Consider the following 18,447-nt stretch of genomic DNA (forward strand, 5'->3'; position numbering starts at 1 on the left):
ACATACATGTACATGAAGTATTTGTAGAATGATTTGCACGATCATTTCATTCCCTAAGAGGGTGGATGATTTATCTCTCAAGCAAACTGATCAGGCAAAAGTTTCAGATGTAAATTTGAACGAGAGTAATCCGGCAATAACTACTGTAAAACGTTCAACTTAAGAAACAGTCAGTGCGCGTTTTGGAAAGGCGATTTACATATCCATTAACAGCTCAACACTTCAGCAATTTATCACATACTTATGTCAATCACTAAGAACGTAAAGACCACACAACAAAAGCACTTCTACGAGTCACTGATTCCGGATCATCTTTCTTGCTAAAGTAGTCATTTTCTTCAAGGGCAATTCTCTTTGATTAGGTCTAACTTCGTTAATTTATAGCGGGGATATGTCTTCGTGAGAGACCGAGCGTTTCATATCGCATCCGAACAACTAGCTTACCGTGTAAAGAAAAGCAAATCAACACAAGTGCTAGTTACATTCCTCTGGCACGTAAATGTAAATCAACTTCTTCAAGCTGCGAAAATCTTAAGTCAGAATAAGCCTTCTTAGCCGTTTCGTGAGGGGACGCAAAAATTTCCGATTCCTGCATGTTGAAATAGCTTGAAAATGTTAGAGGGGGACATAAAGAGTTTAACGCGGGGGGCCTTGTACTGAAGTTAACAGCATGAAAAATTTGGAATTAAAACCACGTGTGAGCTCTCACGTTATGTTTTTTTCTCCTTTACAATTGTTGATGTACTTTTCCCTCGAGACTTCAAGTCACCAAAGTGACGCAAACTGGTGAAATAGTGTGTACCATCCAGCGATACAAGCGTAGATAAACTGTAATTGCTGTTGACAATGCCCATTGGTTTGCGTGTTTTATTAGTCGTCCAACTGTCACTGCAGTATATAAACAAGGAGGTCATCTTAAAATTACAACTATTGTGTCCCCCTGCTGCACTACTCTAACTCGCCACACTCTGGTGGTCACAGTAAATGTTATCCAAAGTGACCGTTTTTAAACTTGTGATAAAATCATTCCCACTCGCTCTCGAGACCGGTGATAAAATCCTTTTGATATTGCGCAGGTTGTTCCGTGCCTCCGCTACCGAGCGTCCGTTTGCGGTTATCGTAGAACCTTATGCGGGCGAGGAAAGAAAAACCAAAAAGAACACATCCTAACCGCTTAGCTCTCACAGGAGTTTAAACCGTGCTGGCAAAACATGGACTTCGCGAGGCTGGTATTATGCAGTGATAATGGGTTTCCACTGTTAGCACCACAGGACTTTATCGGCTTCTCTAATCCAAGGAAATCAGTTAAATCACTTCCATCCCATGCCAGAAATCAATCAATCTTCAAGGTCTCGATTCTATATTGCTGAAGGGTTTTACCAATGTGTTCATCGGAAAGCTAAAAGACAGCGGCTGCTAGTCGTGTGAGAAGACTGAAGCATAATTCCATGTCGGGAAAAACCAGCGTAGCCAACTGTAAATTGTAATTGACTGTCAATTAGCCAGTCGCAGCTTGACTGACGGGCAGTGGTGTTTCTGTTTAACTAGTAACACCGCCCCCTCATCCGATTCTATATAGAAGCTATTTAAATGGAATGCCCGTGACGCCACTACGCAAACTGAATCTTGAATACGGCGCAAACCTTTCTCATTGATTTGAACGCGTACCATATGCTACCGTAAGGCACAGGAGCCATGTTGGTTCACCGTTTTGGTCTTGGTTTAATGTTTGCGCATATCGTTTACTTATCGGCAATTCCTATTCTCCTTGACGACAAAAAGAAAACTTCTAGTCTTGTCGATGGCTCGGTTGGTCTCGAGCCCTGGGAAGTAAATCAAGAAGTGATTGGCCGTAAAGGTGTGCACGGCTTCTGTCCGTTCTTTGAATAGCTGTGTTTATGTCTCCATACTTGCAGAAAATCCTTTGATTTGCCGCTCGTCGTCGTTAACGCTAACCACAAAAGTAAATTGCGCGTAGACCGTGTCAAACGCCGCGGAATACGTTTGGAGCAATTGATAGCTTTTGAAAAAAGAGCGGGATCCATACTTAAGAGCTCTTTTCTTTACTATCTGCCCTAATTAACCTCTAAAGTAATATCTAACCAACTGGAATATTTGCAGGTAATAAGGCTTTTTTTGACGGATGGACTCTATACCAGGGAGATATCGTTTTAGACTGGAAAACGCGCCTTATTATCCAAGGAGGACATATCCGAAGGAGACGAGCTGTTAAAAAATCACAGACATCGCGATGGCCAAACGGAGTGATACCTTATGTTGTAGACAGAAACTTAGGTAAGCTGAAACCGATGTTTTAGTTCCTTACACTCATCCCCTTGACATTACTTCGAAGTTGGCGTTAGCCAAAAATTTGAGCCTAGGAAAGTTTCACTCAGCCAGATCTGCAGTAAACAACAAACCGAACAAAGTGTCTCAAGCGGAGGAGAACGATTTTGCCATGTTATTAAGAATTCTTAGTGTAAATGAAGTATTTTAATCCCCCGCAAATCAACTTCAAGTCTCAGAGCGAATGGGGATCCAGTATTATAACTGTATTTTTACTATTCTCCAAGAGTTTACTGGGCAACCTCAACCCACGCGACAAGTTATGTACAGAAGACTTATGGGAATGTTTCTTCGTAAATTATGGCCTTTTTCGCCAAGTCATAGCAAGTTAGAACCCTCGCTTTTCATTGCTTCCAAACATGTCATCAATTCAAAAGCGGCATACCTAAAATGTTTTAAAAACATGAACGTCGAGAATGCGTACGACAGATTGAATTTTTTGCCATCAAAAGAACTCAGAATGCATTTCTCTGTAAATATGTGTAGTGGATATAGGTAGCTTGAGCAATTAATCACACGACGTAATGTAGTCATTAGGATGTCGAAGTAGAGATGGTTAAAGTTTAGACAATGGCCTGTCATTGTCCTGCTTAATTTTCAATGAAGTTTGTGCTGACATTGAATATTTTAAGCGATAAAGGATCGATAGGATGAGTGGGAAGCCGTGGAAGAGCACACAGTTCCAATTTCATAGAGTGATGTGTATGCATGAAGGCGGAGCCACGTCCACTTTTAATTGATGCTGTATTCTTCTCTATCAACAATGGCCTCATTGCCGTCAATTTTAATTTAATTACGATATAAAACTACTCAATATGATGCGTTTCGCCTTCTCTTTGTTGCTGTTTTCTTATAGCCTCGAAAACCAAGAGGGAAATTAAAAAAGCTCTAAAGCATTGGAGAAGAAGGACGTGCCTGCATTTCCGCCATAAGCGAGACGGCGATGTCGATTATATTCGCTTTGTTTATGAAGGAGGGTAAGGATTATTAGTACCTCTCACTTTGACTGAAATATTCATGTATTCCGTGTTTTCCGGTCACTCTTAATACTTTCACAATGGGAAACACACGCAAGCAGCTACCTACTAAATGTGACAACATAAAAGAGGGTATTGTAAAAGCCGCAAGAGCGAGGAAGTAGGCTAATTTTATGGGTGACTTTTCCTTTGAATACGTTTTAGCGCGTTTTTTTCTGATTATTGTGCCATTCTAGACATAACAGGTTCTTTGTAACCTTTGTAAACCTTTTTATATCTTCAGACCACTAAGTACCTGCTATCAAAATCATCAAAAAGCGGACCACACAAAAAGCGGTTCAGTACTCTAATTTGCTAACTCATTAACACTCTTCTTCGGTGACATTAAGAGAAGGAGTGAGTCCGGAAACTCGATGACATTTATATCGTTAATTAACTCATTCAAGTGCGGTCAGCAACGAGCGTGGTTACTGGCAGTGCGCTGCACATACCGGAAGAGTATTGATTGTAGTGTTGTCTTAGTTTTCCTTCTTACTTTCAAAGCAAACAGAAAAAAGAAAACATGAATGGATACTTACAATAGCCGAACATCAGAAGAGACAGCAAAATAAAGAAATGATTTGATTAATTGCCGAGGCGATAAAACCAACCTTGAATGGCGAACGGCCGTGATTTGCTGGCCGGTTGTGGAATTAACTACAAACAAACATTTGACAGTTTTTCTATTGTTGACAAATGTCAATAATAATGAAAAGTTTTATCAGGACTTAAAATTACCTTTTGACATCAAGGCAGCCTAGAAATGTAAGAGCTTCCTTCGCGTCGCTCTTGGAAAACATTTTCCTTCATCCTTTTACCATCTTTGACCGTGCTACCGCTTTGCTATAGAACGCGATGAGTGGTTCACCGACGCATTGAAAACAAGATTTTGTCGTAAGCTTCGACATGAGACTTTAAAACGATGATTTATTGCAATGAAGCCAGGAATGAAAACAATTCCCTAAAAAGGTCTTTTTCTCCATTAGCGTTATCAAGTCTTGAACACGTAGTTCCCGCTTCTCGTATGCTTTTCCGTGTTTTTCCATCGACCAAACTTTAATTTTTTATCTTTTCATTGAAACATTAAGGATTGCTGATATTATGAAAAAATTGGGAAGTAGCTGTAACAGTTTAACTTTGTAAACAGCTTTGTGGCCTACTTCCTTGAGATGTCCAGCGAGCCAATCGCCTATCTTGAACAAACTTGCGGTGAAGTATTGTCTGATATACACGTGGAGACGCCAGCGATGCGAGTGACCACTGATTGCTTGATCATACTGCTTTCGGCTAAAAACAACGCCTGCTGCCTGCTTGAAATCACGAAAATTATTCCACTCTTTAATTAAGGAGTTCTTTTTGGCTTATATGTGAGTAACACAAGATGCTAATATAATTGTCATGTTTTTTAAGTCTAAAGCCTATAAAAGCTGCAAAGTATCTTCTTCGTGACAAGATCGTTTGTTGTTTTAATTATTCATCAGTTGTTTTTACCGCTTGGAAAGAAAAATCAATTGTTTTCACTTCGTCGAAACCATATCTAATTACTTTCGTCAAACTCTTCACCCTTATCTTAATCGTAATGAGATGAATTTCGCAATTCGGATAAATTTTTGTCATTCCCGCCCTAAATTGTCGCCTCCATTGGCTCTCATCCAAAGAGCGAAAACATCGCTATTGTCCCAACCTGCCTTTCAGATACGTCACCGAGCAACGTGGCTCTTCTCTGCAGGTAATGCCGAGACACTCAAAGCAAACTGAACCGAAAAAATTTGTTTAGGCATGCTGGTTTTGTAAACTGATCCATGAAAGTTTTCGACTAGCATTTTACAAAGTAAGACAACATATTAAACGCAGCGTAAAAACCATCGCAACTATCCAAACCACGACAATAGGTTATCTGGCCTAGCCTTGACAGTCTCTCTTATTTCGGCTGAGGCAAACAGATGAACTTGACAATTTAATTAATTTGTTGCGAAAATTAACAAGTTGAGTAATAAGTTTTATCAGACGGTTCACGTATAAGTTCCTGTATGACTTTCCTTTGCCATCTGTCCTTAGGTTTCAGTGCATAAGAGTTTCTCCCGAACATTTTTTTTTTCAAAACATTAAGTCCACGCCGGCTGTGCAAATGTGTTAGAGGTCGTATGTTTAAGAGCACCCTTTGGGAGATCAGTTGGTATCTTTTCGCCCAAATCTTGCTTTGTTTGGCGATATGTCAAAGGTCCGCTTGAATTCAAAACAATGTCCGCTTGTTTGTGTCTACTGGCAAACAGCTGTCGATCCATGAGTTCTTTGCATTCACCTCGTGCACTCGATGAATGTTCATGACGTTTACTTTAGTCCTAGTAAATTCTTCGTCAAATGAAAGACAGATATCAGTGAAATGGTGGTTTCTTTTCATAATATGAGAAAATAATCTGATCCGTTAGCATAATGAACTTGACATGGGGTCGGAGAATTCGAGAAGCATGCTAAAGTTTTGCGTGTGCTATTTTTAAGGACTTGTCATCGTTGAGACTAAATGAGCGATTCACTGCAATTCATTCTCCGTGAGGTTACGTGATGTTGACAAGCCTTTTCACATCATCTTTTGTTTGAAATTATAAGCAATCATTTTTCTGCGAATCTTGAAATTAGTTTTCACCAGGACCACACCCTTTATGCTAGTGGAGTAAGTGATTTGTTCGCTCGGTTGTTTGACAACCTTTAAGTTGTCGTGATTGGGTATATATAGTTGCAATTTCTTATCACTTCTTCATAAATCTTCTTCAAGCGTTGGTTGGCACGTAGAACCATGCAAACTTGCACTTAAATACCTCTGCTTATCTAAAAAACGGGTAGAGCATTAGTGGGACAACAGTCACAACCTTAACTCACTCACTATGGTTTTACCAATTTAATTTCACAACCAGTGAATGTTTTGTGAGCTTTTTACAGTCTTTCGGTATTAGTTCGATCGCTGGCCAGGATTATTTTGATGCGTTCTTTAGCAAGATACTTAAATCTCACCTTCCTTCAACCGGAGAATGATTACCCACCAGAAAGAGCCATTTTCAATTGAGCCTTGATCCCCGATTGATTTGGTTTAGCAAACTGGTTCCATTCTCTTAGCCAAACAAATTCAAAATTAAGAACCAATCGCGAGATACTCAAACGCGTTTTTTCCGCACTGCAAGCAGTTTGCTAGTTTTTACTTTACGTTCCCGGCATAGATTCTATAGGATAATTTTCTCTGCTCAGGTTTGTTTTTGTGAAAATTTTGCCTTTGGCGTTGGTTTTACGATGCTCGATCAAAATGCACTTTGGCCGTCAAGCAAACCTTACGAAATACTGCAAGATGAGTTTCAAAGAATTGGCATCCCATTTCTGTGGATGAAAAAAAATGCTCCGGGTACTAATCCATGCTCAAGAACCAGAATAGGCTTTAGAGTTCGCCTTTTTCCTAATCATGACCACTTGTTTTCAGATGCTGGTCGTACGTGGGCCGGGCAGGAGGGGAACAGAAAGTTTCAGTAGGTTCTGGTTGTGAATTCATGGGAACCATCATCCACGAAATTGGTCATGCTGTAGGTTTGTGGCACGAGCAGAGCAGGCAAGACCGTGATCACTACATCAGGATATTCAAGGAAAATATTCAGCCAGACATGTTTGACCAGTTTAGTAAGTGATGTTCATTTTCATTTGCTGCGACGAAGAGCTAACGCTTTAGGAACTCTTGACGGAAACCAGTTTACATCATCAACTCAGCTGATAAATCCAAATTATCTCATTCAAAATAATATAATAGTTATCATTAGCTCCATTAGTAGCAACATTTAGAGTTATCTTGAGCAATATTTGTAGTCTTTTGCTTCCATTAATCGTGTTGGTTTTGCATTTGAAAATCGAACTCTATGGAATCCTGATTATATCAAGTACCCCTCTACCACTGAGTTAAGGGAACTACAGACTCCAAAGTAAAAATCGGTAGCACGAGCTAGTAAGGGCTGATGTTCTCTTGTCTAAGGATCATACGAAAACTCTCACAAGTATCTGAGTACAACTGCGTCACTGGCCATGTGTTTTTAACGACGGGTTTAAAATAAACAAAATTCATTTCTACGTCGACAATAACACTGATGTTCTCACACAATTAGACTTAAAAACACTAGTAGATTCAAATTCTACAAGCTGGGAGTTTGAATGTTTTAATAAACTCCTAAGTTGCCGGTCAAAGTAAGTTGAAGTGAAAAACCCTAAAATTACTTCTTTCCTTTTTCCTAGATAAGATGCCAAGGAAGGTAATGGATTCTATGGGTTACGAATATGACTATTTCTCCATCATGCATTATGGAACAAAGTTTTTCAGTAAAAACGGAAAAGCAACCATTAGAATTCGGAAAAAGGGAAGGAGGATTGGGGCCCAGATCGGACAACGTAGGAGTCTATCGTGGATTGATGTCGCACAAGTTCATGCCATGTACAATTGCAATAAATTACCATCAACGGAATCGAGTAAGTTGAATGAGGCAAAGTACAATTAAATTAATAATGTTTTCATTCAATGGAAGTAATTCAAATTTCACGTAATTTTGCGTGGTAAGGAGGGGTATGTTATTCCAAAGCAAAACGCTTAATGCCATGGTGCAGAAGGATCTAATATTCTTGATTTTATTGCTTTGGATTGTTTTTAAATCTCTCTTGTCCTATAAAATTCTCGGCTTAAGCTCTATCTCCTCTATCTCTATTCCAGTAACTTACTTCACTTTTGTACGCCTCTGAATCTAAAATAATTATGGAAGTTGAACAAAGCTAACGAAGATAACACCATCTTTGTTCCTCAGAAACGTGCTTCAATAGTACATCGGGAGATGGAAGAGAATACCGAGGACAGCTTAACTACACTGAGAAAGGCGTCATGTGCCAGCCATGGAATGAAAGATGGCCGCATGATCCCGAAGAGAGGAAAATTCGAAACCAAAATAGAGAGGGACTGGGTAAACACAATTATTGTCGTAATCCTCGTGGTAAACGCGCGCGGCCATGGTGCTACACGACACTTAAAAGGCCTGTATGGCAGTACTGTGACATTGTGATATGTAATCGAACAATTAAAAAGCACAGAGAGGACACTTGAAGTAAAAGCCGCGAACGCTTGAGATGGTGAATGGTGCGCGAGCGTTTTTGTAGCATCTAGTATCTGCGTGGATCGCTCAGCTTGAGCCCTATGCTAATGGTTCCGCCTGACCTAACATGGAATCCTCATTCGCGTGCGACAAAAAACTGAATGAGGACAAATTACACGTCGCAAGAATTAATCAATGTCTTTGGAAAGGCACTGAATCCAGTCATCGAGTGGAGCTTTGAGATCTAACTGACTTGTACAGAAAATAGGGATAGCTCTCTTTAATTTCAATGAAGACAATTTTATAGACCTTCAAGAGACAAAGTATATTCAACATCGGTGATGAAAGGCAATTAATTTTTATACAGGAAACCCAGGGCGTCAAAAAAACACCGAAAACGCATGTGCTTGGAGAGCTGCGGTTTGAACGTGTAAATAACCCGTGATCCCATCGACCTTGGCCTCATGCCGGCGAATTAAAAATGAAGAACATCGCAGCATTTTCCGGGTATTTTAATGGCCCTCTAAATATTTCCATGACTTAAAATATTGAGGCGACACTTATGTTTTCGTGATCATGGCTTGTTACACTATGTTATCATTTGTCCTGGCGAAACGTTCAACTTGGATTTCCATATCAATCGGGGTTTAACGTAGGCGATGTAGTAAAATTAGGCCAAAACCTTCAATTTTAAGTATCTAACGATGAGCATGCAAACCAAAGTTATTCTTGGCAACAAGTTCTATTCACACCACTTTATCCTGTGGTTTTGACAACTGCCTCCCGGCTAGGTCCACCAACTCGATATAAGCTTTTGTTTAAGGGATTTACAATATTTTTGGCCAACTTGTAAATTTTGTGGCGGTATGTAATCAAGGGTTTTGTTACGACAATTCAAGGAAGTTTCCAGGCGAGGCGTAGGATATCCAACATCACGTACGACCCTTCACTTGGTGATAGTCGCCCGTGTGTTGAAATCAGAGTGGGTTTTGCTTTGTAAGCATTCCTGTAATCATTGCCAATTATTATGACGCATTTCACCCACGCCTGAGTCTTTGTCTTAACCGGAACAGACTCGAAATCTTCTGTATGTATACTGTAAAGACAACATTAAATTATTGAATGTTCACTTTTATTATACAAAATTTTTGGCTCTCACTCCCGGGTTTTAATGTGAATTTGAAAGAGAAATCTAGTGTGACCCCTTTTTTTTCGTTGTGCACTAGAGTTAAAGAAAACAACGCACTTTGATAACAAGAACCTTTCTTTGTCTTAATAGTTGTTTCCACATGTTAAGAATAATAATTTCGTTTTTTCTTTTATTATTGCCGTCAAGGCAGTTTCAACCGTCTATTGATTTCATACTAAACTTGGTAACTTATAAACTGACATCCTCTCTGAGTTGAAATGTCAATATGTAAACGCGCTAAGAAAGTTGATGGGAAGAGTAAAAATAATATCGCGTTAATTACGGAATGGATATTTATGAGCCAAAAATCGTAATTCCATTCAACCCAGTATTAGTATCCAAAATTTATCATTCTCGAACGATAGGTTATAAGAAAGACAAATAGTTTAGTTTATTGTATGGATATAGGCATGGAAAGAATGAGATGTCGTGTTAAAATAATATATGTTTAATTTCATTAACTCACTCATGGTTAAAGGAATAAAATGATGTACAATATTGAATTCGTTGTTTTAACTGTTGCAATTTTCTTATGGTATACCTGACATTTTATACAACAGTTACATAAGAAAAAAGAAATCAAACATAACTGATATAATTTCTGTAACAATATAGACATTGTTTGCTGGTAGCCTCGTTTCAGTGTCAACTTAGGCGAGGTAGTTTATAAAACAAGACTTGGTTTCTTGGGTGTGTGATTTCCTCTGTGACTGAACAATTTCTCAGAGCATTTTACAGAGTAGTTTTCAGTTGAGTGTAGCAAATAATCTGGGATTGCTTTGGTTTTTGTTTTGCTACGCTCTGTGATTGGTCCACTCTCTCAATCAATCTGATGCAAAACAAACCAATCGCGACATGGTGACTCGTATTTTTCTCGCGCTTTAGCAGTTTGTTTGGTTTTATGTCGTTCTCACTGGTTCTTAAAGGTATTTCCTGCACTCTGATTGGCCGTTGACTTTCTGTGGTTTTTGTTTTACGACACTTAATCGAAAAGTGCCCCGAGAGTGATCTGCATCAGAGTGAGTGATCTGCATCAGAGTGAGTGATCTGCATCAGAGTTAGTGATCTGCATCAGAGTTCCTGATCTTCATTAACTAGCGAATGAACAACTTCCTGTGTACCATATCAAACATGTCCAAATAAACTCTTACCTACATCTCAGGAACTTGAACTTGTCGCATTCTACTTACGGGTGTACATGTAGTAAGAAGGCAGAATCGAAGTTTTTCAATAACCTGTCCCTCGCTTCACAAAGTATTGATTCGGCCTTCTTTGCAGAAAAACTGAGCCGAGATTGTTCGTCCCTCTCCTTTGAAAACTATAAATTTTCAAGAATGAAAACAGAAAAAAAAACTTTGTTTGTTTGTCTATCATGTTCATTTATTTGTTTGTTTCTGGAGAACTGTTTGCTGATTTGGGCATAAAAGAAACCTTTGCTGTTAAATTACATGGAAGGAGACTGCTGATGGCGCTTTTTTCAGCTCTCTTAGGAAATGTTGGGTTTCAAACATAAGCATTCTTACAGTCATTTTAAAACTCAACCGTGGAACGGGACCTTTTTTGTTCTTAGTCAACCCAAACTTGTTATGAGGTGACTGTTGTTGGTTTAGGGGAGGGGAGGGGCTGGTGCGCAGTTGTTGGGATACCGATATTGATAATCACTTCATTTCGGAGCTAAATAGACTGAATCAGTAAAACCTAGGTCTGCAAGAGTTGACGAGGTCTTCCGCTGTACTCGAATCACACATATAGTTTTACTCTTTCATCAACTTAAGTTATTCCTCTGAACAAAGTTAACTCCTTTTCGTGATATTTAGTTTTTACTCTTGTTTGGTGTAAGCAAAATCCACAAAATGCCTTGTTGAGCAATAGAGCTATACCTCCGGCCACCCTGGTGGGGGAAAGTTTCTCTCACATCCGGGACCTCGATGCCCAGTGCTTGGCTACCAGATGACAACAAAATGGAGGGAATTTCGTTTGAACATTTCCAAAATAACGAGAACTAAATGTAACTCAACAATTACACAGTATACGGACTAAATATGGATGAAAGACACTGGTGGTTTGCTACAAAGCTGCAAGAAACTTTTCATGTCGGGCCCTACGACAGCCCTACGATGCTCGAGGATTTTATGGCAGAGCAAACCACTCTTGACTACATTAATGACTTTTTGGCTCCAGAAGGGCACACGAAGCTGTTTTTCTACTGCCCTAAAGCAGATCCGAATAGTCTTTTGCCTAGAAAGATGAATATAGCTAGCTCGTGTGCAAAGCTTAAGGAAGTCATGGATGGAGAGGCGATCTGTTTGTATTTCATTCGTTCTAATTTGGAGCGCGTCATCGACCCTACGTGCGTGGAGAAGGAGGTGTTTTGTGGCGAGATCAAAGAGAATCCTTTGGTTCATTTTAGTTCGTTGCTCTCTGAGATATTTTCTCCGATTCTGCACGCACAGAAAGATTGGGGTCATTCTTCTGAGGAAGAAGTTTCGCACTTTTTAAACCAGTTAGACAAGTACACGAACACTTTGAGTGAGTATGCTACTGCTACAATTGCACCTCAGCAGATTTTAAAAAAACCAGAGTCGCAAGTCACGTCTGACTTTAAACAGAACAGAGCAGCTGCAGTGAATCCTTCCATTTTGCTGGAGTATGAGAATCTTGTTTTGGATTGGATTGCGACCATTGAAAATATACTCACTGATGGACTGGAAGAAAGGTACCAAAATACAATCATTTTCTATTGCTGGGATTTGATGACTTTTTTGGGTGTACTGATTTTTTATTTTTCAGTGTTATTTTGGGCAATGGTGATCATGATTGAAATGGAATTAATGAGCTCAGGGAGCAGAGGGTAGGGGGAGGTGCCTGTCTAGTCAGTCTCTAACTGCAGTAGGTTACCAAGGTAACTCTGAGCAGTTTATGTTGCCTTTAATTCAGTGGTCACTAAATTGCCCATTGATGGTGTCAGAACTGTGCTATACATGCAGGCTTTGTTCAGTGTGCAGAGTATGGCTGAACTCAAGGAGATCTTATGGGTGCAATGCATTCTGGCATGCTGAATGATCATTTGACTAAAAACTTGTGCGTGCACCCACCAGAATCTGCAGACTGGGTCTTTCTATAGGGATGATGACAATGCACGTAAATATTTAAGATAACAGAGAATTCACTGAATTGAAAATATCATGAATATGCTTTGTTCAGCATATGCTTTCTTGCATTCTTCTGCCAGCTGAAAATATAAGCTGTGCCATGAAATTTTCCAAAGTAGAAGTGATGATAAAAGGAACATGTTGGGTCTATATTTGCAAAATTAGACTCAACTCTGTCCAAGTACCTTGATAAGTTTGTTCATGTACTGTGTTTGTATATGAGAACTCCATTACCCTGTGCAAGCTCTGTGCTATTTAGTGGTAAAGTATCTGACCAGAGATTGGATGGAAGGGACTTCTCTCCCTCCTCACAAATTACTTTGATACCCCTCTGTTGTTTTGGCATCAACCTCCTCATTAGAATGTACTTTTTTTCTGTAGTTTTTAAGGCTATAAAACTGACCAAGGAGGAAAGAACAAAGAGCAGCTTTTTAATACTTCAACTCCCATGAATGACCAATACAGAATTTCTCCTTAAAATATCAATACAATTTCAAGCAGACAAGTGATGAGAATGAGAATATCAATTAGGGGATTATTAGCCTATTCAATACCAAATTCCCTGAGTCATAGCCTAAAAGTGGTGGTTAGTAAGGAGAATTACATGTAAGATCTTGGTAATTAAAGGGTTATCTACTATTCTTCTTCCTTGACAAATCAATTAAAAATTTAAGCAGGAGGGCACCCCTCATAGAATGTCTGGAATAGGTTATGTGCTGTTTTTAATTGTTCAGTTATATTTGTAGATTTGATCCTTTTGCTGGCCCACTCAGTGAGATGGATAAGTGGAAACGCAGACAGAAAGTTCTCACAAGTGTCACCGACCAGCTAAAGAGCAAAGAATGCAAAGGAGTGATTGCTATTCTAATTACAGCTAAATCCAAAGTACTAAAACGATGGAAGGCTATTGATGCCAGGTAATGTATATGACTGATGGTATCTCTAATATAAAGAAAAATTTGAAACAGATAAATGAACTCATCAATAAATCTTTTGGGGCTTGAACAAAAGTCTCTACTAATCATGTGTGACCGTTGATCATGTGATATGATGTCAGGGCAAAGGAAGTCCTGAAAAGGATTGTTATCTTGGACATCAACTGACTTTTTGATAACTTACGCAGAAGACATTATCATAGTGTCTTGGTGACTTTTGCTCAGGTTGTTGAAACCTCAGTCACAGTCGCTTAACCCTTTAACTTCAAGAGGTGATTAACATGTAACTTCTCCTTATCATATCCATGAATCATACAAGAAAAAGGTAATGAGAATTCTCAAACTTATTAGGTCGAAGTTGTTGTCTTGATCCAACACCAAATTCTCTGAACTAATTCACAAAGAGATGTGTAGCAGCTAAAGGAGAGAATTAACAATCAGGTCTTGGAAGTTAAAGGGTTAAAGGACTAACCTCGTCCTTTGACTACACCACAAGATCACCTTGTCAAATTGTTCACAATATGTGTTTCAGTTTTTTTTTTTTTACATTTTATCAGGTTCTCCTTCAATTAAAATGGCCTTTCTTTAGTGTGGATGTCTTTGAAATTTCAAGGAGTATTAAATGGCTCATATTAATTGATTTTGTTTATTCAGCATTACTGATGCCTTCAATGAGACTAAAGATAAAGTGAAGTACTTGGAGTCGCTGCGTAAGTACTTTGATCAACTAAATGTGGGTAACTCACTGGTCAACATCTGTGGCCATACTCTTCCTGGACTGATGGCAAGTGTGAGACAAATGGATGCAATTTCACGATACTATGCCAGAAATGGATATCTTGGGCTGCTGTTTTCTAAGGTAACTTCTGCACTGTGCATAGTCCAAAGTTTTCTAGTACAATTTGATTTGCATATGTGGTTACTGCTATTGTTATCATTGATTTTATTGAGAATAAAATTTTACAGAGCAATAAATGATCTTCAGCGACTATTATGTCAATGAACTGCTAATAATTGTACATGTATGACTACAAGTTTGTTGTGGATTGTTGAATCGTCAGATCACCAATCAGCTTGTGCTGGCTGCAAGGGATTACATAGAATCCAGCACTACAATCTTGGAAGAAGACAAACTTTGGACAAAGGTTCAAGAAGAAATAGACTTCTCCTCAAGCCATTCAGCTCACCTAACAAAATCGAAGGGTAAAAGAAAGGCAAACAAAGAGATCTTGTTTGGCAGTGATGATGGGTTTCTTTCACGGCTTAATGTTTGTCTCTCCATGCATAAACAGTACCGTGATATGATCAGGAGTTTAAGGGAGGGCCTTGGTGGGTCTCACTCTCTTTCTATGACACCCAGTGTCCTGCAGCCTGGTGGTGCAAAACGGTCTGTGATCACTAACAGTAATTCAAACTTGATGTCACCAATTGCTGCTGGCAGCCCCATCAGGCTCTCATTTTCTCAAAGTAGGTTGAGACAGAATGTCTTTGTTCAAGCCATAAATCTTTAATATCAGGAACCACATGTTGCGATACTATTTTCCCTCTTCAAATTGCATTAATTTTTCTGCCATGTACTTTTATTTATTTTTGTACAAGAAAGCATTTGTATGTCTCTATAACCCTTAGAATTTTGGATATGATATCTGTTTTTGGACCAAGATTGAAACATACTTTGCAAGGTACATTCTGTACATCTGAATTGTGTAAATTGCACTATGGTATAAATTAGACAAAGCATCCTGCAAAATGTGTCAATGGAATACCAATCTTTAGGACAATCATGCATTGTTTGTTAATTTATAACATACTGTAACTCCAAAATTTAATTTTTTTTATATACTGGTACTGGTACATACAGCTGACCATGATAAAAAACTAAGAGCCTTTACTTACTCAAAAGTTAGTATATGTAGTGCCATTGAATGGGCCTTAACCCTTTAACTCCCATGAATGACCAAGACAGAATTTCTCCTTACAATGTCAAAACAATATCAACCAGATAGGTGATGAGAATAAAGAAAAATATCAATTTGTGGATAATTAGTTGATTTAATATTAAATTCTCTGAACTAACTTTATAAGAATTGTCTGGTTGACAGTAAGGAGAATTACAAATTTGATATGGGAGTTAAAGGTTAATACTTGTTTTGAATATAATACTGTACTTGTTATGAATGTAATAACCCTGTTTGTGTTTATGCTCCAGGCACAAAAATGAAGGGAGACCATGAGAGCATAACCAGTCATGGAAGCAGTGGCATTGCCTTTACTGATGAAGAATCAATCATGGCACACTTGGATAATTTTTGTAACCACATCCGCAGCATGATTGATGTCATTCACACTTTGTCGCAGTTCTCTAAACTTGCCAATGAAGTGCAGAACTTGCCTCGTGTCACCGGGGATGTTATAACAAACAGTCATGATGTGGAAGATGATCAGGTCGCTAGTGAGATGTACTTCAAGACAGATGCTGGTGGACTCAGGCCTGCTGGAGCAGCCGCTTCCATAGGAAGTGGCTCTGACCACAGCTATCCAGGTATAATGTCTATGAAAAGTAAAATTGATACCATTATTGTACATTTACATTTCCCATGAGCTAAGACTGGTCTCAAAAGTGTACATTCAAGATCAAAAGGTGATTGGATTCAGGTATGGCTACTCTAGGGGACAAGATGAATTTATTTCCCCCACTGATCAAGCTTGTCTAGTCAAAATGGATAAATTTCAATTATGTTCTGTATTTTTACATTTATTTGAACTGTGACAGTTACTAGTTACAAGAGTTACTAGAACCAACACCCCTAAAAAAGGTACATGTGTGTACCATGCTTAAATAGAGCCATTTTAACCTTATGTTTAAACATTATTACACCCTAAAACAAAGGAAATAGATTTTTAATGGAAGGAGGAAATTGAATTACAATATAGTTGTATCTGAAGGCATCACTCAGAATTACTGTGCAGCCTGTACATTTGTTATTTGAGGTTTCAAGGTAGCTAAAAATGTACAATAATTTATTGTGTTAAATAAATGGGTAAGATTCCAAAGAAACTGTGGTGCAGCATTGTCGGGGGGATTACAATTTGAAGATAATTTGATTCTATCACCTTAGTTGATAATGTGCATTATTGGCCACCAGGAAGAGTTTCTAGCGCTGACATTTCCAGTGTAAGCCCTTTGTCATTCACTCTGATGAAGGGCTAACGCTTGAAAAGTCATCTTTAGAAACTCTTTACAGTGGCCAATTAACATTATCAAGTCAATTGATAAAATCAGATTATCTAAATTTTCTAGTGTTAGTTTGCCTATTGCTGAACTACCTTGTAGTAGTGACATGTATAAGCTTTACACAAAGCTATTGTATGGCCTTGGTGTTTTTATTTAAGGTTCCCATGGTAGCAACAAACCAGATGTGCTAAAGAGCATGCTAGAGAGCTTAGATGAAGAGGAAGAGGAAGTGAAAGAAGTATACAATTCAGGCACTGAGTTTCAGAGCATTTCCCAAATTCTGCTGGATACGATCCATTCTATAAGATCCCCAATGGAGAGTGTTGTTACAACAGAGACCTTCCTTGATGTGGAAGGCAAAGGCAAAGAAAGATTTGAAGAACAGTATACATCTTTTGTTGCTGGTGTACAACAAATGGAGAGCTACATTTGTAATTATCTCAAGGTACTTTTTATGTTAAAAGCATGTACCTTTTTATTAATATCAAAATTAAAGAAACTTGATTTGATGCAATATCAATTAAAATATAAAACAAATTTAATGAAAAGAAGAGTTTGACAACCCAACTAGGAGAGAGCAGAACTGTTTTTATTTCATTGGCAAGAAGTTAAACACAAGGTCTTTGAAACACCCATAGACTTCTACCTGTATTATTTGTGTATTTGGTTGTAAACTTACTGAATTGTACATGTAAGTTGTAGGGCAGGGCTGGTTTAGATTCATTGGACTATTTTAACAGGGTATCAAGCAATTGGAAAACAACACAAGTTAATAGTTTTGTGTTTGCATCACATACCCAATGGTACTTGTGCAGTAACTTACCTTAATTTACTGCGATAATCTACATTTACATTTTTATATCACAGAAGCATTGATCAGATGATGGCATTTGATTGTGTCCATGTTTTAGGGTGTCTTTGAATTGAAGTTGAACATCAAGAGGGCTCTTGAAATTCTGACAAGGTACAATTTTTATGCAGTTTTGCTGTGGGTGTCAGTTGTGTTTTCTTTTGATTAATATGGATTTAAAATCAGTGAACAATTATTTCCAAAAAGAATACTTTGTGATAGTGGCTTGAAATGGAAAATGTTACAACAAGTTTAAACCTAATACATGTAATGAAGCACTTGTTACCTTCAAACTCAAAGCATTGTAATCCAAGTTGGAAAAAAGTTGCCTTCACAATAGGCCCTAACTGTCTGTTTGTTCTCTGTGTTTATAGTTTTAACTGTGTGATGAACAGACCTGGTCTCAGAGCTGTGTTGTCAGAAAAATTCCTTGAAGTGTTTGGCTGGTTTGAAACAGAATTGGAAAATGTACAGAAAATCTATGAGAGCCAAAAGGTGAAGTAACACATGTGTTTGATTGGAATTTCAGTTGAAAGAAATAATTTTCTGTTAATTCAGTAGATGTTTGACATATGTGCTGTATGATTACTTACCTTTACAGTATTTACAATGAATATCA

General features: G+C 38.4%; 2 protein-coding genes across 2 annotated transcripts in view; both read left to right on the forward strand.

Moving 5' to 3' along the window:
- The first annotated feature begins 1,597 nt into the window (after positions 1-1,597).
- Positions 1,598-10,159, forward strand: LOC131775861 (zinc metalloproteinase nas-4-like). The gene is made up of 6 exons (XM_059091982.2): positions 1,598-1,858; positions 2,122-2,295; positions 3,203-3,323; positions 6,829-7,022; positions 7,626-7,856; positions 8,186-10,159. The coding sequence occupies exons 1-6, from the start codon at positions 1,696-1,698 to the stop codon at positions 8,476-8,478; spliced, it is 1,176 nt and encodes a 391-aa protein (XP_058947965.1). The 5' UTR covers positions 1,598-1,695; the 3' UTR covers positions 8,479-10,159.
- Positions 10,160-11,617: 1,458 nt separating this feature from the next.
- Positions 11,618-18,447, forward strand: part of LOC131775845 (dynein axonemal heavy chain 8) — a 58,487-nt gene continuing 51,657 nt past the window's right edge. The window contains exons 1-8 of the mRNA XM_059091955.2: positions 11,618-12,372; positions 13,555-13,725; positions 14,398-14,602; positions 14,805-15,210; positions 15,953-16,285; positions 17,137-17,423; positions 17,890-17,942; positions 18,203-18,323. Coding sequence (XP_058947938.2) covers positions 11,699-12,372; positions 13,555-13,725; positions 14,398-14,602; positions 14,805-15,210; positions 15,953-16,285; positions 17,137-17,423; positions 17,890-17,942; positions 18,203-18,323 — 2,250 coding nt within the window. The 5' untranslated portion in view covers positions 11,618-11,698. The remainder of the gene's footprint in view (positions 12,373-13,554; positions 13,726-14,397; positions 14,603-14,804; positions 15,211-15,952; positions 16,286-17,136; positions 17,424-17,889; positions 17,943-18,202; positions 18,324-18,447) is intronic.

The sequence above is a fragment of the Pocillopora verrucosa genome, chromosome 9 (genome assembly GCF_036669915.1).
Source record: "Pocillopora verrucosa isolate sample1 chromosome 9, ASM3666991v2, whole genome shotgun sequence".
In the NCBI taxonomy this organism is placed as follows: domain Eukaryota; kingdom Metazoa; phylum Cnidaria; class Anthozoa; order Scleractinia; family Pocilloporidae; genus Pocillopora; species Pocillopora verrucosa.

Excerpts from the sequence above, each read along its gene's own strand:
- LOC131775861 (XM_059091982.2), top strand. The coding sequence starts at position 1,696 with ATGTTGGTTCACCGTTTTGGTCTTGGTTTAATGTTTGCGCATATCGTT. Across the intron at positions 1,859-2,121 it reads AGAAGTGATTGGCCGTAAAG|GTAATAAGGCTTTTTTTGAC; the intron begins GTGTGCACGGCT and ends GAATATTTGCAG. Across the intron at positions 2,296-3,202 it reads TGTTGTAGACAGAAACTTAG|CCTCGAAAACCAAGAGGGAA; the intron begins GTAAGCTGAAAC and ends GTTTTCTTATAG.